We start from the raw sequence: 23,020 nt of genomic DNA on the forward strand, positions 1-23,020 counted from the left end.
GGCAGATCACGCCGTAATAACCTCCGCCTGGTGGGGTTCCTGGAACGTGCGGAGGGGTCATTCACAGAACTTTGTTTCAGGACTGATTGGTTACTGCCCTACAGCCCATGCGGCTTTCAAAATTCTTCACGGTAGGAAGGGCGCATAGAGCCCTAGATCCGACACCGAAACCTGGTGCACCATCGCAAGCAATTATAGCACACCTTTTTAACCACAGAGATAGAGACTTAGGGCCTGATTACAACTTTGGCGGAGGGGATTAATTGGTCCCAAATGTGACGGATACCCCACCCGCCGTATTACAAGTCCATTATATCCTATGGAACTCGTAATACTGTGGGCGGGATATCCGTCACATTTGGGACGGATTAACCCCCTCCGCCAAAGTTCCAATCAGGCCCTTAATCCTTTAACATGTGCAAACTCAGGCCCCCCTAACTATGAGGGTACGCCCATCCTTATTTTTCCGGACTATACAAGAAAAAGTGCAGGAACTTCAGAGGGACTTCCTTGGGGTTAAAAGAAAGCCAAGAGACAATAACATCAAGTACAGTCTCCTTTTCCCAGCTAAACTGAGAGTACAGTATGGAAAATGAGCACACTTTTTCGAGACTCCACAGGAGGCATTTGATTGGACGGAAACCCAAGGTTTGTGGCAAGGACACCATGCTCCTGGATGGCAGAGACCTGGGAGGGACAGAGCCCAATGGCCTCCTTGAGCAGCTCGAGCTCCAGCAGTGGAAAATCATACTTTGTCGTCAGATAGAGCCCATACACTGACGGAGATGGAGGGGGCGGCGCTGGCCATGGAGGGAGATCTAGAGTCGACCTCCAACTTCTTCCTCCCCACGTCCCACTCTACAGATACTCAACACTCTAACTGTTTGGACATATGACACTAACTTGGTGATGGACCCATCCGACGCCCCCGTTGTGGGGAGATCTCCTGTATGTCCATTGGAACCGTGTCCTGCTTGGGGGGGTGGAGGGGGGGGGGGTGGAGGGGATTCGTACAAATCCTTTCCCTATTAATACAATTCTGGGTCGTTTACACACGATTGGACCTCCGATGGGGGGCGGTAGGGGACTGATAGGTCATAGTTTGGGACAGGACAGCTCAGGATCTGGGTGTACCGGAGTTGCTGAGCCTAGGTTGAGCTCGTAATGAAGGGTCACTTGAGGTCCTGAACGGATTCTTCAATATCACATGTTCTAATACTGTATATATAGGTTTTGATCTCTTCTTTTTGGAGAGCTACGTGGGGTTTCAGGCCCTCTTGGTGACTGGGTACTGGAAGGGTGTTGCGGCCACTGCCTATGAGTGGAGGGGATGTTGGGAAGATTCCCTTAATTGGGACTTTAGTCAGTGGTGGGAAAAAAGCGGTTGGGGCATCGGTTCATCCGATGGATTAAATTATTATAAACTCAGCCCAGGGCCATGGTCCTGTATCAGACAAAATCTTATTGCAAAGAGGTACAAGGCAGGGATGTCCCTTGTACTCCCTAATATTTGCTATAGTGCTGGAACCGCTGGCGTGCAGACTACGCCAGGTCCTACAGGGATGGGGTATTCAAGTGGGGAGGAGTGAACATATAGTTTCCTTATATGCGGATGACGCACTGATATACCTCCATCGCCCCGATATATAGCTCCACCTACTGCTCAACGTGATGGACGAATTTGGAGAGGTGTCGGGCCTGTTGGTCAATGTGAAGAAACCCACCCTTTTCCCACTTGGGACCCTAGCAGGAGTACCCTGCGATGAGCTTCCCAACACTGAACTCAGATGGGAATTAGAAAAAGTTAAGTACTTGGGCCATAACACAAGATCAAGATTTATTTTATGCCAGATATATGTCCAGAATGTTGATGGGACTAAGGTCCTCTGTCCATTTCTGGAACTCCCTTGGGCTGTCCCTGCTGGGCCGGGTGGCACTTGTGAAGATGGTTGTCCTGCCCAAATATCTCTATATAGTGCAGGGCTCTTATTTTGAAATTCCGAGGAGAGTATTTCGCAAGCTCGACAAAATCTTAGTCGAGTTGCTTTGGCAGGGAAAGGGAAGCTGGGTTGGCCTGACCACCCTGAGGCGTGGGTGGGCTGAGGGGGGCTTAGATGTCCCAGATCTGGAACTGTACTACTACGCAGCCCAGCTCTAACATGCTGTATCTTGGCTAGATAGGGAGTGGAACTGGGAGAGATGACTCCTGGAAGGATCATATGAAGGTCACCAATTGGGGGAACTTTTATTGTCATACCTAAGCACTTTCCGCAGCTAATATGTCTTATGGGTCGAATTTAGGAACGGACAGTAAAAACAGTCCTAAAAAGAACCCCTTTTGCTTTAGATTTGGATCTATGGATAATCCCCCAAGTGAATGGCAAGATGGGGCTGCATAATGTTAGCGGACCTAAACCGAGAGGGACGATTTATATCCTTTCAGGAGGCACAAACACAATTCCACCTAGGAGGGGGGCAATTCCTTCAATATGCCAAAATATCCGCCACAGCATGCCAACTGTGGCCTGCATTCCCCAGTGCACCAGACCCAACCTATACGCTGACCACACTCCAAGACAGGGGGAAGACGCTTTATTACCAATATATATCTGGCCCTCTGTGCTGACAGACACCAAAAGCCACTGAGAATTGAGCAGGTTTGGCAACGATACAGTGCAGGACAGACTGGAAAAAAGTACACAAAGGGGTTTGTGGGGCGGCCACATCAGCCAGATTTAAACGAATTCAGTACAACTTTATACATATGACATATCTTTCCCCCCAGTGTCTCAGCCCAATATACCCCTCTAGACCCAGCTCATGTCCTAGATGCAACATCGCTGGGGCGGACTTTGTCCACATGGTCTGGTACTGTACAAAATTATTGGAGTTCTGGATACAGATCTTAGAACATTTAAAAGCGGTGATGGGATGGAACATCTCCCTGACTTTCACAGACTGTATATTAGGGCACCTACCATTCAATCCCAAAAGAAAAGTCACTAGAAGATACACAATTTTAGCCTTAGTGGTGGCTAGGCCTTGAATTGCCATACGATGGATTAGTGCTTACCCCCTGACACCAAGTGAATGGAGAAAAGATTTATTGGAATGGGCCGGGCTGAAGAGTCACATATGAGAAAAACCGGGAGGGATGCAGGGGCGGGGAGGTACGGAAAGCGTGGGAGGCCATGACCCAAACATGAATACATCTAGATCCACAGATGCGGGAGTACTCCACGGTTGGCCCCAGTTAAGGTCTAAGAATACCTAGGTCATCCAAATAAATTGACCTATGTCAATGTCTATTCATAAATAATAAGTGCCCTACACGTACGAGGACCAGGAGCTACATGACAAATATTGCATGCAATACCAGCAGACGTAGACAGTAAACAGAGACACCCTATGACATTCTCGGCTTGACTTCTACCGGTGGTTTTGGGTTTAACGGTTCTTATAATGTTGACGTAACAATAAGAACGTAAAAAAAAAGAAAAAAAAAAAGAATGAGGGTAGAGCAACAGAAAGTGTTATCAATACTTGCAATGGCTTTTCGTTGTATATCTGTCAACTGCTCCGAACACATTGTAAATTAATATCGACTTTGTAACAATTAAGAAATTTGCACAAAAATGGCTCTCTCTTTATAGTTGGGCTTTGGTTCCAAATGGATAACTTGTCTCTTTGATTTCATTATCTTATCCAAATATTCACATAGTGCTCTTTTGTTGTCAAGAGTCGGGTGATCTGTCAGCATGGAGGCACTGGTGGAGAAGGCGGATATATGTCATTATCACAGGTGCATGTGGCTAAAGTCAAACCACACCCACTATTTTCACAGTGGTGCTGTAGAGCTGCATATTGTAGAACCTGACCAGCACTGGTAGTCAGTGTCAATGCCATGTGGTGAGCACTCTAGCACTACAATTTAACATACTTTAATATGTTACACATTACTGTGGCTCCAAACTACTCTATGGTTATAGCAAGTGTGATTATCCTCTCACATGGCCTGTGCATGGTTACTGTCAGCTGCTGGTCATAAGACGCATTTATAGCACAGAAGCGCTACTGGGACATACTTAATGTACTGTGGTGATAGAGGGAAGGGGAGCCTTCAGGACTAAAGAACATAGTGAGCTACAGTAACATGCATTCTCACATAATGGCATTTGTTTTTAACTGTTTACTAGTAATCCATAATATTTCGTATACACAGATACACCCAGCCAAAACTGAGCCAAGGTTAACAACAGCTTTCTTTTTTAAAGCTATGTTTACTGACCTTTAAGCATGTACAAAGAATGCATGATAACAGCGGGCAACCAGGGATGTCAGTGCCTTTCACCATTTCCACCAGCAGACAGTATAATCTATTGTTAAGCCCTCAAACAAGTCCAGATTCCCAGAGGAGATATTATGTGTGGGCCCCTGGACAAATGTACCTCCTTTCAAGAAATGAGACTCACTGTGGTTCTGATGAGCCTCAGACTTCCAATGGGTAGTTCTAAAAGATTAGAATAAAAAGCATAGAGACAGGAATATGAGCTTGGCCAAGTAGGAAAGGTAAAAGGGTGGGCATTTAGAAAGTGAGGAGGAACCCTCAAGTCAGAGTAATCAAAAGAGAAGTTTTCACAAGAAGGTAACTCTCCCAGAACTCCTTATCTTAATTTTGCATCATACCACCTCCAAGTCACTTAAAGTTTCTCCAGCATTACTAGAAAGGTGCACTGACGACAAGCTGCAGCAACAAAACGGTGCAGAAACGGGGTACTGTGCTAAAAATGTATCTTTGTTTTCCAAAAGGGGACCTGGCCATCATTATGAATTTGCATTTCCGTACGGTTTAGCACCGCCTGTTACTGTGGAGTGTTGCCATTTTTTCTCTCAGCATGTCACACTCCGAACTGGTATTGATCAGTTCAAGAGCTAATGTTCCACTCTTTTGTGGCAGCGATGGTAAGAGCGCACAATTGCAGGTGACATTTTAGGACACGCTTAGGATCTCAAGATGTAGGATTCCTTGTTCCGGTTGATGCCGTCAACCCGCTTTATGCCGAGCCATCTTTTTCTCTGGCTCGGCATAAAGCGGGTTATAGTTGGACCACTGGTCCTACAGTAATGTTCTCACAGTACTAAAGTCCTACACGGTCATAACAGCTGAGCGATGTTCTACATAACTCCACAAAGAAGCTTCCAGATTGTGCTCTGTGAGGGGGTGTAACTTGAGCTTGGTAGTTATATACTTGCACCATTGTCCACAGACCATCCCAAAAAAACGGCAGCAATACCTACAAGTTAAATTCAAGCAATACATACAAAATAGGACACGAAGCTCTAGGCTTGCACTACGGATCATCATACCACTGAAAGGACAAAATCCATAGGAGGCACTGCTTTCTAAGTACAAGCTGCCAACCTCTAGAACTCACAACAAGCCAAGATTCAAAGCATTAAGAAACATATGAACTGCACAAAAGAAGTGAAAATATGGCTATTTGCAAGACAATTACATCATCGCTCAACCCTGAATACAAACCACAGTAATAATTGTAACTTCAAGTAGAATCTACAACCTATACATCACCGATATGGACAAGCCCAACCAGCACACAATTTTCTATGTCTAGATCGGTTGAGAAGGTTTGACCCATGTCTAGACTGAGTATTATATGAAATGTCAATTCAAATCGAATCAAATCAAATCAAATCATTAACATTTATAAAGCGCGCTACTCACCCATCCGGGTCTCAAGGCGCTAGGGGAAAAGGGGGGGGGGTTATCGCTGCTCGAACAGCCAGGTCTTTAGGAGTCTCCGGAAAGCGGAGTGGTCCTGGGTGGTCCTGAGGCTGGTGGGGAGGGAGTTCCAGGTCTTGGCCGCCAGGAAGGAGAAAGATCTCCCACCTGCCGTGGAGCGGCGGATGCGAGGGACAGCAGCGAGTGCGAGGCCAGAGGAGCGGAGGAGGCGGGTGGGGACGTAGAAGCTGAGGCGTCTGTTGAGGTATTCCGGTCCCTTGTCGTGGAGGGCTTTGTGTGCGTGGGTGAGAAGTCGGAAGGTGATCCTTTTGCTGACTGGAAGCCAGTGCAGGTGTCTCAGGTGTGTGTAGATGTGGCTGCTGCGGGGTATGTCGAGGATGAGGCGGGCCGAGGCGTTTTGAATGCGTTGCAGGCGAATTTGGAGTTTGGCTGTGGTCCCGGCGTAGAGGGTGTTGCCGTAGTCCAGGCGGCTCGTGACGAGGGCGTGGGTCACGGTTTTTCTGGTGTCAGCGGGGATCCAGCGGAAGATCTTGCGGAGCATGCGGAGGGTGAGGAAGCAGGCGGAGGACACGGCGTTGACTTGCTTGGTCATGGTGAGAAGAGGGTCCAAGATGAAGCCGAGGTTGCGGGCGTGGTCTGTGGGGGTTGGTGCGGTGCCGAGGGCCGTGGGCCACCAGGAGTCGTCCCAGGCGGACGGGGTGTTGCCGAGGATGAGGACTTCCGTTTTTTCAGAGTTCAGCTTTAGGCGGCTGAGCCTCATCCAATCTGCGACGTCCTTCATACCCTCTTGTAGGTTGGTCTTGGCGCTGGCGGGGTCCTTGGTGAGGGAGAGTATAAGTTGGGTGTCGTCGGCGTAGGAGGTGATGATGATGTCGTGCTTGCGTACGATGTTGGCGAGGGGGCTCATGTAGACATTGAAGAGTGTCGGGCTGAGTGATGAGCCTTGGGGTACGCCGCAGATGATCTCGGTGGGTTCTGAGCGAAACGGAGGGAGGTAAACTCTTTGGGAACGGTTTGAGAGGAAGGAGGCGATCCAGTCCAGGGCCTGGCCTTGGATTCCAGTGGAGCGGAGGCGGGTGATTAGGGTGCGGTGACAGACGGTGTCAAAGGCAGCCGAGAGGTCGAGCAGAATGAGGGCGACTGTTTCACCGTTGTCCATCAGGGTTCTGATGTCGTCGGTGACTGAGATGAGGGCGGTTTCAGTGCTGTGGTTGGTTCGGAATCCGGTTTGTGAGGGGTCAAGCAGGTTGTTGTCTTCCAGGAAGGTGGTCAGCTGTTTGTTGACAGTCTTCTCTATTACTTTGGCTGGGAAAGGCAGAAGAGAGATGGGGCGGAAGTTTTTCAGGTCGCTCGGGTCAGCCGTAGGTTTCTTTAGTAGGGCGTTGACTTCGGCGTGTTTCCAGCATTCGGGGAAGGTAGCAGAAGAAAAAGAAGAGTTGATGACGGTCTGGAGGTGCGGGGCGATGATGTCGTCGGCTTTGTTAAAGATGAAGTGCGGGCAGGGGTCCGAAGGGGCGCCGGAGTGGATAGAGTTCATGATGGATTTGGTTTCTTCCGTGTTGATGTGGGACCAGTTGTTGAGGGTGATGGCCGTGGATGCCGGTTCGGTGGTGTTTGGTTGGGCCTGGTGTCCGAAGCTGTCGTGGAGGTCGCTAATCTTGCGATGGAAGAAAGTGGCGAGGGATTCGCACAGATCCTGTGAGGGCGTGACGGCGTTGGCGCTGAGGTTGGAGAACTCCTTGACGATGCTGAAGAGTTCTCTGCTGTTGTGTCTGTTTTTGTCCAGTCTGTCGGTGAAAAAGTTCCTTTTGGCGGCGCGGATCAGGTGGTGGTGTTCGCGGGTAGCGTGCTTGAGGGCGGTCATGTTGTCAGCGGTGCGGTCCTTGCGCCAGGCTTTCTCAAGGGCGCGACAAGTTTTCTTTGATTCTTTGAGGGTGTCAGAGAACCAGAGAGGTTTTTTGGTGTTGGTCTGTCGATGCGTGCGTTTGAGGGGAGCAAGGATGTCTGCGCAGTTGGAGATCCAGTTTGTGAGGTTGAGGGCTGCGTCGTTGGGGTCGGTGGTGAGGGTGGGTTGGTTGGCAGCGAGTGCGGAGAAGAGTTGCTCTTCGGGGATCTTGTTCCACTGTCGACGAGGGATGGGTTGGGTGCGGAGGTGGCGGGTCTCGCGTCGGAACGTGAAGTGGACGCAGGTGTGGTCGGTCCAGTATAGGGCGGAGGCGTGGCTGAAGAAGACGTGTTTGCTGGCGGAGAAGATGGGGTCAAGCGTGTGTCCGGCGATGTGGGTGGCGGTGTTCACCAGTTGTTTGAGGCCGAGGTTGGCGAGGTTGTCGAGCAGGGTGGTGGTGTTGGGGTCGTTGTTTTGTTCCAGATGGAAGTTGAGGTCGCCTAGGAGGATGTAGTCCGGCGAGGCGAGGGCGTGCGGGGAGATGAAGTCGGCGATGGCGTCGCTGAAAGGGGCGCGTGGCCCGGGAGGACGGTAGATGAGGGATCCTCTGAGGGTGGTCCTCGGATCGGTGTGAATCTGAAAATGCAGGTGTTCAGCGGCGAGAGGGGTGTCTTCGGTGGAGGTGGTGACGCTGATGGAGTCTTTGAAGAATTCAAATAGAACTCTCCTGGACTACACTAAAACTAATAGCATACCAATCAGTGGTCGAGCAGCCAATTGTAGTTCATAAAGGGTAAATAATATTTTACTAAGACTGCTTGATTCTCTTACACTGACATAAGACAAAAACCCTACCGACTATGTTCCTCACCAACTGCTATACAAGTCCATAGTATTAAACCATCGATCCTCAACTGAACAGGGATGGAATAACTAAAAAGATCTGCCTCATACCGATGTATAGCAGTGGACGCTAATTTAGCCCACTACTTCATGTTTCAATTAGTTACACTCTATGACCACTTCTAGACACCTTACAATGACAATCAGATATGGAATGACAATAACAAAGTTCATCCCAGCAGACCTCCTCACTATTTCTCCCTCCAACCTATGTCTGCTCATGGCATAAACGTTAAACAAAATATCTCAGAATAGACAGACAGGTGCAGTAACCAGCTAAGTGGGCTATGATAATAGAAATACTATAAAGGGATCTGCAGAGCTGTTTCAAAGCTGCCAGGTAAGTGAAAACTATAAACTGCATGCCTATTTCTCACTGCTTCATCCATCAAAGTGCTATGCACTGCATCCCATCACAATAACTGCATTTTAGGGGTCATCTCACACAACACTTCCCACATAAGATCAAAAACAAAGACAACAATCTTCCAATTACATGCACCACAATTTGTAGCATGCTGCCCATATTGGCGCTTCAGTGCCCCTCATAGAGGCAGTAGCTGTTATAAAAATGTTGTACTGAAGGAGAAAAAAAGTGATTACATTTTTCTGGGATTTTCGTTCATTAATTGTGATTATAAGTGTACACAATGGCCAAACGATTATTGAGCATGCATGTCATTATTAAAAAAAATTCAGGTGTTGAACATATCAACTCTATTAAGACATCAATCATTTGAGGAATTTAATAAATGAGCAAATCAGTAAGTTGAAACACCTTAATTTCGCAAACACAAACGTGAGGTTTTTTTCTAAAATGTACATAGCATATTATAAATAGATATTTTCTTTTAGCCACTTCCTTCCAAAGTCAGACAAGTCTCACTTCATAGTTTCACCATCCACTATTCTTAACAATGCATAAAATCACTTGTCTTCAAGGCTAAGAACTCATCCCCATACACATCATACTGAAAACAAAGTCACAATACGGGTCCACAACCTTGGAAATGTCAGGTTCAGAGGCAATAAAGTTGCAAAATCTGGCCATTGCAGTGGGTCCATCCAACATCCCATCATCCATGTTGATGTCCAGGACCTGTGCTCCCATCTCTACCTGAGCTTTGGCGATACTCAGTGCTTCCTATAACAAGAAAACAAAATCACAGACTTAAAATTTTATAGTGGTTGTTGACTGGAAAAGGGAAGGTGCAATGAAAATCACAAACACAAAAGACAGGCTGTGTGCAAAGTGGTGAGTTAATGAAGTTGGTGCTTAGCCCTTTGGCTAACCTCCAACAATAAAGATTAGCAGTAGTTAGACTGATGGTCTACAGTACTACCTAAAGGGCCTGTGCTGTCAGCACTTTCACATTTTGTGTAGCACCCTGTTCTTCAATGTGAAGCGGAGAACTCTGGGTACTTTCTCACTCTCTAAATAAAGGTAGAAATGCCACTGGTATACTGTGAACTATATGCAGAGCCCTTGTGTCACTACCGATCATCTCTCTAGACCAAGGCAAGTCAGCACTCTTGCACATGTGATTTTAAATCCAGTACTGCACAAGGGACCTGTTCTCCTTCAGCAAAACAAATGGGATTTTGCCTATAATTTCTGAGCAGAAAATCTAAGAGGCAGATGTACAATTTACTGTCCTCTATATCACAGAACCTTAGTACTGTCAAGGTACAAAATGCATGATGTTTATCAGCCAACATAATGTCTGTTATGCCCTGTGCCTTGGTCTGGTTAATGTGTTTGTTCACATGTAGGAAAGTAAGGAGTCAGCAGATTTCTTTCCATCAGTGGATCAAAGCAAATTAGGAAGGGCAGTGCCTCTAAAACCAATTTCTTAAAGGGCAATTTTCATTTAGTGCTCAGAAGCCAAGGGCTTAGCCTTGAGTGAAAGTCGCCTTTGTGGAACAAATAGGAAGGCTGTCAGAATACACCTGCTTCCCTCTGTGACAACTTTCTTAACACCTCTGCTTTCACTTCCATCTAAAAATGACTACATTCATCTGTGAGAGAGTTTTTTTGATGGACTGATTTTTTATTAGTTTGGTATCATGGCAAATAGACAATACAAACCACACACTTCAATCATGACAATAATAAAAAAAAAAAAATAAAAAAAAAAAAAGAGATTCATAAAATCTCCAGCCAGAACAACTCATGATCACATATGGATCAATACTTCCAATTAAGGCGAAACAGAACATTTCGAGATTAAAAAGTAGTACACACATACATCTTAAAAAATAAATACTAAATAATCCCCACCCCCGCACCGTACCCGAGACTACATGAACAACACAATCCCGAACCTAAAAATACAGCGTATGTACTACAGAGTGCATTGTGTAAGAAAGGCAAATTGAAATAGCAGCAAAAATTGTGCAACAGAGGCAAACTGTGCAGAACTACATGCAAATTCACATTCCACAGAATAAACAAAGGTTATCGACTAACTACACGTAAACATGATGACTAGCTTTTCAGATATATTATACAAGAATTTTGCTACAGCCCAACATACCCTGTGAGAGAGGAAATAAGGTTATGTGAATATACCAGCCTTGCGCCATGATCAATTATTTTAACATCCCCCCTTCATTTCCGTTTATGAATGCCATGTACTTGCCTGTAGAAGAGAAACATTTGTCAGAATACAGCTGCCTCCCACAATGACAAATCCTAGACTGACTGGGTAGCTCCCTAATAAAGCCAGTCCATCTCATGAACTTCTTCCCTTCTCCCATCCTAGCTCTATCCTGGATAGGGTGGGACAACTGTTCAATATCCATTAAACTAATCCTCAATGGGAAACCCATGATGGGCACGTCTGAGTTTGACACCGTAAACAAAAACCTCTGTATGAATCACAGTCCTTCCTTTTTGGTCAATCCTTCTCTATTCCTGTGAATCTGTTAAATTCTTTTTGTGCAACCTTACACTCAGGTAAGCACAACAAGGTCTCAATGCAATGACGGTAAGCCATGTGGCCAGGTTAAGTGTCAGGAATGATAGGGTACAGCCAAAATCAGACCAGACTGTTATAACAGCCTAAGTCCCTTGTGAGGTAAACATTCTTTGCTGCTTGGGAAAGTACCCTCTGTGAGCTAATCTGAGTGATTAACCTTATGACTTTGGTTACCCTGGAACGAGTAGTGGCTTCATGGGTTAGTGTCTCCTCTAGCCCACAGTCACCTTTCAATTCGAATCCTTTATCTGTTTCATTGTGTGTCCTTGCTGCAGGTCCCAGAGGTGTTAGAAAGCTGGAGGCCCACCAGAAGTGACCCAACAGTATGAGGGCCCAGTTACCACAAAAGGCTGAGGAGAATAATATCTAAGCTCCTAGTAGTAGAGTAGAGTGTGTAGGTAGTTCAGTTTATCTTATGTTTAACCGGAGTAACGTGCACTTCAAAGTTGAGGCCAGGATACAGATTCCATACTAGTGTGTTTGCTTTAAGTTCCCCTTATTAAACAAAACAGAATCTACTGTCTAAATCATAGTACAAAGATCAAAGTAAAGGTATGCAATTAAAATGACGCTTTGATGGCCATAGATTTATGAGAGTAAGATATCTCAAGCTAAAGACTAGAAGATTTTGTAGGAAGTAAAAGCATAGTAGGCACAAACAATACAACAAAAGGAAGCGTTAGCATGTAATTCTTTGCACTATGCTGCAACTGTTATTGCATATATATGATCTACCTTTCAAAAAAATGTGTATTTTCTTACACAAAAGCAACAAAAAATCTTACTTTATATGCAAAGATGTGAAACAGACATTAAATTCATGTAACATGCGAAGTGGTATGGACTTGAGATACAAATGTTTTGCAGGTAGAATCCTTCGACCATTCGGTGGCCGTTTTATTAGTCCTATAGTGAGTTAATCTCAACAAGTGATCTGTTGTAGCTTCCAACATCACCCAGTACACTTCCCTAGAGAAGGTGAAATATGAAGCCAGGGGTTTCCTGATGGAGGGAAACAGCTGCACCCTCATTAGAGGGCTTGTATGCAAACATCAACACTGGAACTTTTGAAAACACTTCAACAGTGAGTCTACAGTTGTGACAAAGGTTATTATTTTCCATTAAATAGTTGGGGTCACAATTAAGGAACCTTCAGCACCCAGATGTAAGTGGATGGGCACAGCTGAGCTTGATGCACAGCCTCTGGTTCAACAAGATGAATTCAATTCAAATGAAGGTAATTTGACTACTAACTCACAAGCATATGAAACTGACACTCCTGTATGTCTTAGTACATTAGATATATTGAGAATGATTAGTGCTGTAGGCCTGTCTTCATTTATGTCCCTGGACTTACAGGACCACTAATTACATACATCAGTATTAAAAGTGATACCATTTAAAAAAAAAAAAAAAAAAAAAAAGAAAATCTGTTCCCCCCCTTTCAACAAATCAACACTAATACTATCATTGCTGTCATTCTACTTAACATGAATTACGGTAGCTAAAAGTGTAAATAGTTTATTTTTAGAAGCATACAAAGCAAGTTCTGAGTAGGCAGCAAGTACATTTATCTTGCTTAGGAGATGTAATAATCAGGGAGGTTGACTACTAGTGGCTCCGTCCCTTGCTCAAGCCGTGACCACTCACCCATTTTCATCCATCTTTACTACATTTTTTGTTTTTTTAAGGAAGGGGGATAGGCAAGGGGGTTATGGTAGATTTTCTTCATTCACAGATTGGCCAGCAGAACCGTATGCATTCATATAGTCCTCTGGAACTGCTGTGTGGTCATCTATGTGCTAGAAATACTAAGCTTGCTCCTTTACTGCCAGAACCTTTTCTTGGTGAAGGAACTACCTACAGTGTGTAAGGGGCAAACTGAACTACATTGTCAGGACCAGGAATGACCCATCATGGGTGCTACCAGAAAACAGGTGAAGAGCAAACATTACACAAATGTTAGGAAAAAAGCAAGTACGCCTGATCAAATACTCACAATAGCCCTTGGTTCTAAACATGAGCAAACAAGTTCAGTGCTACTTTACCCTAGATAATACTTTAGTGATGAAGTTCAGGCCAAAGGGGATTATCTTATAGTGGTAATCCATTCACCCAGTCACATATTGCATATTTTTCGGGTAAAGCTGCCATGCACGAAGGCTACCACAACTCCTAGGGAATGCAGGATTTGTGAAAGGGAAAAATCTTTAACTTTTCCACTACTAAACAAGTATTTGTCTAGTATCTTGTAGAGACTGCTATGGATCTTCAGCAACAAAGGTAGGGAAGTGGAAAAACATTAATCTCTGTCATAAATCCCCATTCCATAGTCACTAAAGTCGGAGTCTGAGCAAATATTTAGCTTTCGTTACACAGCAGATGTTAGATTTGTTTTATCTCATTTGCCAATTATTATGATTTTCTTTTACCTAACAGAATATGACAAAGAAACCATGGTGAGTTTATTCGGTTGGAACCAGACATTCACATATGTGCCTGATTCTCCCCATAAAAACACCAAAACAAAAAGTAGTTTGCCAGCCAGTACACCAAATGTGTTCCTGCTAGATTGAAATAAAGCATTGCACATTACTGAGGCTTGCTCTCCTGATCTTCATCTATATAGTGCTGTAATGTGGAGCACTGACCCAGGTCCTGCCTCTCTCCTTCCCACCTGGGTAAAGTAGAAAAACAACCGATGAGAAATTGTTGAAACTTCCTGAAGGCCTTCTGGCAGTCTGTGGAGTGTCACAGACATACTGGAAGCAGTACCCAGAGCAGTACATTAATAGAAAAGTAGCACACATCGACAGAATCGAAGCAGCACCACTGGGCTGCTTAGCCATGGAGGGAGAGGAGATGCACATATGCAACACTGTTAGATTTGAAAACCAGGAGTGTTCCATGTCCGAGAGTGTGGGAGTGACACTCTTTAGATTCTTCATCAAAACAAGGAATCTGCAGAGGGTCATTTTTGTGAAGAGAGAGCAGGAAGGTTAGTGCAGGGATAGTGGTCTAGTTATGTGGTCATACAGCACTCCACACATGGGATCATACATGTTGTTATGGCACAGTGACAGTCTCCATTACCTACTCATACTCAAAGAATAAGGGCTAGAGGGACATATTATTTCGCCCTATAAGTGAGTATTTGGGTGCCTTGAATGTTCCTCCGTCTGTGGACTCACAAAGTGCAGGAGGAAACAGCAACACTCTACAACCAGACCTAAATGCCACTATGCATAAGCCAGAGCAGGCAACCATAGCAGTTGAAATTAAAACTAAAGGCTTGATTGGCAAAATTGTGGATATCAATTATTATATTTTTTAATTGAAGAGCACGTCTTCCATGCATCAACCCCCTGCTGTTCTGTTACTCAACCCTCATTACAGTAGTTGGGGTGTTCCAGCCATGCACTGCACAAGTCTTAAGGTGAAATGAGATAAGCCCACCTCTATATGTGCGGAATCACCATCGAGGTGACGGAGGACAAGCAGTTCTTAGTAGAGGAGACACTGCAGAGGAATAAGATGGCATTAGTGTTCAGGATCATCTAGATGATGGCGGTGTGGGCATACTGTGTAATCATGAGAGTGCTCAAGAGGGGCAAAGAGAGAGCCTAAGGCAGGCAATACTGGAGTTAGGACAATGCTGGTGCAATCTCCAAAGATGAAGAAGTATGTTCTGAAAACCTGAGGTGGAAGAAAATACTGTTTTTCCCAGATTTGATCTTAGCCATCTTCAGTAAGAAAGTTTCAATGGCAGTGAAAAAATATCTGCATATTTTAGCGCTTTCTGTCAACATCATTCACTCCGCCATAACTTCAATGGTGGCCCTTGAGAAAATGTATATGTTTTCTCAAGAAGGCATGGCACAGGCCTTCCTGGAGAAAGTCAAAGAGGAAAATGGCACAAAGAGACTGTCTGCTTGATCTTTAGTGATCCTTGTATGGATAGTGTGAAGGTTTAAAAGGAGTGGTAGTAGTGTGGTGCTTCCTGGGACTGGATCTTGCTAGGTTGTGAGTCCAAACTGGGAGAATGCTTTAGACCTTTTCACTCTCACTTTTTATTTGGAAATATTTTTCAATGTTTGAATCACTCAGCGTCTACCGTCCTTCTACCCCTTCCTTTTTAATTCACCAGTTTGGGAGTGAGAATTTTGGTTCAGATATTAACACTAAAGGCTATATTAAATAAAGGTATATTTCTTTTATTACAGAAGGTAGATGTAAAATGTGCATTATTTTACAAAATCCAGCACCCAAACCTGACTGGCTAAAATATGGACAATAAGGTTTATGATGCAACACCCATTCCACAACAATTTATTGAGAACTCAGGCAAGGTAGCTTGTAGGACTCACCTGACCTATTTAGCAGAAAGGGGGCTTCAGGGATGCCTTAACCTCAACTTATTGAAGCTAATATCAAAGAAAAGTGGGTGCGCGGCTCATGTCAAAGAGGTTACTGTGCCACAAATTTCCAGCATTGAATAACCAAGAGGAGATATTTGGCTATAGCTTACATATATAACAAGCATAATTGAGGCTGTTGACACTGTCCTTCCCACTGCTGTAGTCTTCCACCTTACTAATATTAAAAACAAAAATGCTGCATTCCAGGACCCAGTCCCAAGAGTCAAGAACAATCCGTATGATTGCACTAGGGGGACTTTGATTTGTCAGACAGAACAATGCAGTACTGTTGCAACATAAGCTTACATTGGAGGGGAAAGAGGAGGGAGAGAACAACCAAGTCTTGTGTTATTGCATATATACACTCCATGTTTGGTTCACTATAAAACCAACTGTGGCCCCCTTGATGAATTCCAATTACAAGTTTAGTTATACTTCAGACATGCTGCCATTTGGGCACTTCAATGGGTTTGCATTCAATGAGCCAAGTACATTTGGCATAATTAACTAGTGAAGGGGGGGAGAGTGACTGAGACAGGAAGTGAGTACAATTGAGTGAGTGTGAGTGTTACAAGTGTTTTATGCATGTGAGTCAATGCCATGACATACTCAAGTTAATTCTTGGCTTATGGAAGTACTTGAGGTAGCATGCTGTCACTTGTATACTGAAGGTAAATCTTTACATAAGGGAGGGTACCTGTGGCAAAATGCAGGCCAGGACATACTCAAAGTAAATCTTGACATATAGGGACATCTACAGCAACATTCTGATGCTGGCATACTAGAGGTAAATCTTGGTCTCAGAGAGGGCAACCATGGAATACTGGGGCTGGAGGGGTAGGTTGGGGAAAGCAAGCCATGATAAAAATGCTGGCTCTGAAATACTGGAGTTAATTTATTAACATAGGTCACCAATGGAATATGGTGTTCTGATGCAGGCATACTGTAAGTAACTCTTGGCTAAAGGGGTATGCCTGACAAAAGACTGGCACACTGGCGTTAATACAAAACAATAGGCATCGCCCCTTCACTTGCAAAGATCATCAGTTGCCACTGGAATTGGCAGCTGAAGTCTGGGAGAGGTCCTCCTGGTATTTCATGCACGTAAATAAGAGTCTTGGGTCATTTCTCGAACAATGGCGATCCTGCCCATCTCTGGCCCATTTGCAGTGCATGTCAAATATTTTCTTTCATCAAACATCTGTTTTATGCATTTGGGTTGTTTTTTTTACTGCACAATGATTGTAATTTTATTGTGTTGTTTTATTGGTATGGATACTTTTAATGTTTGCTATAACGTCCGCCCAATGCTGGCAATGTTGGCACTCAACAATTGAACAAATGTACATGATACCTGAACACAGCAATCTTCCTGTCAGATAACCTTGGCTTATATGATGCACTTGTACAACTGAGATTTTGTTGATATATACTGTTTTAGTTTCAGACTTTAATGCATCTAACAGAGAGAGAGAAAAAGAGACATAAACTGTCATTTTTTGGGCCAGCGATTGCCTTACAAGAACTTTCAGAGCTTGGGGGCAGGCTTAACCAGTGTTTCATCTGCATCCAAAAATGCCTTTAAACTATTTAAGTAATTAATAATGTTTTAAATGGCACAATCTGAAGCCTTGGTATTAAAGCACTTTACTGAGGAGAGTACTGAGTAGAGTTACATTGAACAAGGTCACAGGAGGTCAGCTGGGGCCTCAGTTCTTGCTCCCAGGAGACAGAGGTAGGGGACTGGGTGCACTAATGAGGTCATGCCACGGTGGCTGTCATTATGCTGGATACATTGGGTTCTCAATACTTATCAAGATACCAAGAGTACTTTATAGGTAAAATTAGCTCAAAGACATCTGTTAAGGCGCATTTGTAATAGAAGCAGAGCTTTTGTATGGATTTTCTTTAACTGCAACCTTCAGAAGTTTTCAGATTGTTTTAAGATCACTACCACCACACTCTTGTGTGTGTGCGCGCTCTTACTTATTTGCCCATTGAATTTTCATTATCACTATCGAGTCCTACTTCTATGTTTGGCTAGTCCCGGTTTTAGCTTTTGAAACTCTGATCTAAGTTTTGCACTTTTGCCAGACAATAGAGAGTAATCAAGCAGAATTTTATTTCAAGATCGGAGGCTCTTATTTTGCTGTTCTGATCTTGCTTTAATCAAATAGCAGAAGTCAAGATTCTAGAAAAAACTACAAATCCCATCAGTCTATGGAACAAGTAGCCAATGGGAGAAGAAACATAGTACAAATGACCAATGATCTCACAGTACCATGTATAATACCTAGCTTGACTGCGAACAGTCCTCTTTTCTTGGTGCTTGCAATCAAGATAAGTAAGTTCTGTTATTAATAATTAGGTTGGTATTATTTGAATAATCATTGGTTTCTCAGCTGCGCTTTACCTGGCTTGATTTCTCCCAGTCGGCATGTTGGCGCATTGCTCGGGAGCACATTTTCATCTCATGCTCGGCGCGTCTCAGACTGCATTCACCATTTTGATGTTGCAGTCTGAGACGCGCTTCTCTTCTGAGCCCGTCTTCACCTCCAGCGAGCATCGCATACCACCTGCAGTAATTCTGTTGCCTATTCCCTCTTGCCTTGAGCGGTGTTCAGAGCCTACACTCCTTTGCATAAGTCTACTCCCTCACAGAGGCGTGGCCTTTGCTCCCGCCTCCTCTTCATGCCATCATTCTCCTCAGGCCTTAGCTTTCACGCCCATAATACATGCCCATTAGGAGGAGTCCATAATACATGCCCATTAGAAGGAGTCTAGGTGCTTCTTCCTTGCCTTATATCTTAATCCTTTTGTTTCTGGTTGGTTTAATTTTAGCTTGTCATGGAGATAAACAGCTCTCCTTTACCACAAAACAATGATGGAGAGGAAGACATCATTAAAGATAATATGAATGGCTTTAATCAGGCATCCTTGGAGCAGGCTGTTGCAGCCTCAATGGATAAAGCAACAAAAAATATTGAGAATTCTGTAGTTAATCTCATGGCTTAGATGATGTTGGCCCATTCTGCAGGGGAAAGCAGAAAGCTCAAAACAATGAGGTACCTACTGTGTCTATTAATAAACCTAAAACTAAATCTGATGTTGCACTGGTAAATAGTAAGGTACCCTAACACTTGGCAGAGGATGTAGTGCCTCCCAGGTCTCCTGTTGAGGAGGGCTATACTTTAGTTGCATCTAACTTTAAGACTAAATCTAAACATATCAATGTAAAATTGTCTTCTATTTTAATTTCACACATTTATGACACGGATGACAACATGGGTAATCTGGATTCAAATAATGACAAAGATGGTAACAGGAGCGCTGACCCTCTTTCCACTCCTCCTCCCAAGAAAGCCAAATTAGCTTCACATTCTTGTGACCCTTTTGCAGCCATAACAGTTTTACGCACTGAGGGTACTTATATGTTAGTCCCTACTCTTATTCACTACCCCAACTCCACCGAGTGGTTCCCAGCTGATCACGTGGGGGAATACATTGCCTCTAGACTTCGTTTACCTTTGGATAAGCCAGCTAGGGCCAAGTTGAAGTCAGATTTTAACTAGGCCCTAGACCTTCTTGTCTTTCAAAATATCCCAACTCTCTCCATAGATCCTTCCATGCTCACATTCTTTACAACATTTAGTAAAGACCCTCTCAAGGGTGTGGATAAAGCCTGGTGTACGTGTCAAGACAAGTTATTGGATATTGTTGGTCCCCTTGCTCTTATCTTTGACTTAGCAGAGTCTGCGAGGTTGGATAACTCCTCTATCTAACCAGGAGATCTCTCTTTGTGGGTCCAAAGAGCCTCGCTAATCTTGTGTTCATGGATCTGGGGATTAAAGGAGAATGTCTACTGTTTGGGGATTTTTTCATAAAAGAACCCAACAAATATGTATTGACCTTCGCATTCCTCGACAAGGCTTAACAGTCTCTCAAGAAGGTTTTCCCCCAGTGTGTTTTTCACCACGGCCGGCAGAGGCAGGAGCCACTTTACCAGTTTTAACTACCAGAAGCAGGGATTCAGAGGCTCCTACAATGCCAGCTATCAAGAATACAAGCCTCAATTCTATCCCCCGAGGGGCAGACGTTTCTGCGACTGTGGAGCTAAAGGTTCCAGATTCATTTCCCAAATGGGTAAATCTCTCTTATGGCCTTCCTTCTGTTGAAGGCCGTCTTCGATTGTTCCTAACAAAATGGTAGTCCATAACTTCAGAACCATGGGTTTTAAACATCATTCAAGGTTATGCTATATAACTTTACTTCAATCCTTTTCAAATCGTGTTTTCTTCCCCTACAAAGTTTGCCACAGAAATGTCCAACCTCATTTCTCTGGAAATAGAACCTCTTTTACACAAACAGGCAATTCAGATTATGACTTCCAATTCAATGAGGTGTCTTCAGTTCCTTTTTTGGTTCAAAAGAAAAACTAAAAGATGATGAGACCAGTGATTAGTCTCAGACAATTCAACGAGTTTGTCGTTTACCGTCATTTCAAGATGGAGACTATCATCCATCTCAGAAATTTGTTCCTACAGCATGACTGCTTGGTCGGGTTGGACCTACAAGATGCTTATCTAACTGTGCTCATCCATCAAGAACACAAGCAATTTCTACAATTTCAATGGCAAGAACAAATTTATCATTTTCCCTCCCTTCCTTCCGGCCTCTCCTCAACTCCATAGTGTTTTACAAAACTGATGAAGTTGTTTGTTGCTTTTCTTCAAGCCCAAGGTACCAGACTAATTAGCTATCTAGATGATATTCTTCTGATCGGTCAAAACATATGTACACTATAGGCAGAAATCAGAACGTACATGCACCCTTCTTTCAGATTTAGGTTTTCTCATCACAGCAGTAAAGCCATGCTAATCCCATCAAAACAAATTGAATTCTTAGGTTTCCTGATAAATTCTTCCAGCGCCACTCTTCACCTTCCCTCAGCGAAAATAAAGACCTTCAAATCAGAAATACTTCACAGTTCAACCATTTCCCTTGGAAATCTGGCGAGAATAGTGGGTCTTCTCTCGTCTTCCATATAGGCCATTATCTTGTGTCCACTCCATTATCGGGCCCTTCAAAGACTGAAGACTCATCACCTACGCAGAGGCCTAACTTCCTCCATTTCCATAAATTTAGATCCAAATCCTTTTCAGAACTTACGTGGTGGATCAATCAATCAATCAAAGAAATTTGTAGAGCGCGCTACTCACCCGTGAGGGGATAGACCATTTGGACGCCTGGAACGCAGAACTATCGTTGCATAAGCCCCTGATTTTGTGTTAGCATCCGATGCAAGCCTGATGGGTTGAGGGGCCCGTTGTGGACAAATCTCGACTGGAGGTACATGGTCACATGAGAAGTCCAGATTGCATATCAACTGTTTAGAGTTGCTTGCAGGTTCCTTTGTAATCAAAATCCTAGCAAAGAAAAGGGGGCCACATGTACATACATTAGGAATTGCGATTTCCTAAATACGATTCCTTGCGAATCGCAATTCCAAAATCACAATTTCCAATTTGCGAAACTCTACTGAGTTCCATTTGCGATTTCCAGTGGGTTGCAAATAGACCTACCTCATTAATATTCATGAGGTAAGTCACAATTTTCAACCACTTGGGAATCGCAAAAAAACACAGGGACTGTGGCCTGCTGGGGACAGCAATCCACCATGGCTGTGTTTGCTTTTCAATAAAGCAACTTTTTTTTTTTTAAATGTGGCCCGCCTTCCTTAAAAGAAAACGGGAATGCGTAAAACAAGAAGAAAAAAACGAAGAGTAGACAGCATTCCACAGGACCACTATCTTCTCTTAAAGAAAAAAATATTTTTATGCCCTTTCACTAAGGGGATGTTATCCCCTATCCGAATGGGCTAAAACCAAATTGAATTTGGTGGTAACAAACGAACGTTTGAAGCCTGCATTTTGGCCGCAAGACAGACATATATCACTGCGAGTCGCTATTAGGAAGGGACGCCCCTGACATGCCCCTTCCTAATACCGACTCGCTAACCCATTTCGCGATTCGCTAATAGGTTACCGAATTGCTAAATAGGGTTTGGTACATCCAAAAATGCTTTTTTCTGGTCACAAACGAAGCGATTCTGCGAATTAGGCCCACTCGCGACCTGAAAAAAGCTTTGAACATCTTACCCAGAGTTCATTGCTCCATTTTTCTTCGCATGGACAACATTTCTGCAGTTTTTACATCAATTATCTAGGCAGCACCAAATTGAAACCATTGGCAGAGCTAGCAAAAACATTTTGGGAAGACTGTCTCCTCAACAGAATTTCAGTACACGCAGAATACTTGCCAGGTGATCTAAACTCAGTGGCAGACTGGCACTACCATTACCTTCAGGAATCAGGTGATTGGAATATTCATCCTTCGGTGTTGAAGTCTTTACTTAGCAAATGCGTCCTTTCCAAATAGACCTTTTCACCTCCAGACTGAATTATCAGGTTCCTCAATTTTTCAGTTGGAGCCCAGATCCCTTAGCCTTAGCCTCACATGCTTTTCGTCAGGACTGGTCCCTACCAGTCAATTACGCTTTTCCTCCATTTCTTATGATACACAGGGTATTGGCCCAAGACAGATGTCAACAAGCAATCCTCATCCTGGTGGCTCCCTTCTGGCAATCTCAGGTATCGTTCCCTCCTCTCCTGGAAAAAGCCATGGACTTTTCAATTCTTCTCCCATCCTTTCCCAACCTTTTCCTCGATCCTTGCGGTATTCCTCACAACCCCTCTTGCTGTCAGTGTGAAAACAGCAGGATCTCCCTATCTTTCCCTTTCAATTCGCAGGACACTTCAGAATACATTGATAGATCCTGGGTCCCTGGAAACAACAAAGCTCACAGATCAGCTTGGTCTTTATGGCCAAGCTGGTGTGTGAGAAAATTTATCAATCCCCTTTCAGCGGATACTGTATTGTTTATTTCTTAGCAGCTGAGGCTAGCAGTGGCAAAACATACTGTATGATAAATCTTTATTAATTGGCCATCTCTAGCTATCATCCTTACATCAACAGAAAACCAGTGGGAGTGCTTCAGCTTGCTTGTCCACTA

At 44.0% G+C, this 23,020-nt stretch overlaps 1 protein-coding gene across 1 annotated transcript in view; it reads right to left on the reverse strand.

The window, feature by feature from the left end:
• MTR (5-methyltetrahydrofolate-homocysteine methyltransferase) overlaps positions 1-23,020 on the reverse strand; it is a 484,998-nt gene that overhangs the window by 285,418 nt on the left and 176,560 nt on the right. Inside the window, exon 14 of the mRNA XM_069234453.1 lies at positions 9,553-9,693. Coding sequence (XP_069090554.1) covers positions 9,553-9,693 — 141 coding nt within the window. The remainder of the gene's footprint in view (positions 1-9,552; positions 9,694-23,020) is intronic.

The sequence above is a fragment of the Pleurodeles waltl genome, chromosome 5 (genome assembly GCF_031143425.1).
Source record: "Pleurodeles waltl isolate 20211129_DDA chromosome 5, aPleWal1.hap1.20221129, whole genome shotgun sequence".
Taxonomy (NCBI): Eukaryota; Metazoa; Chordata; class Amphibia; order Caudata; family Salamandridae; genus Pleurodeles; species Pleurodeles waltl.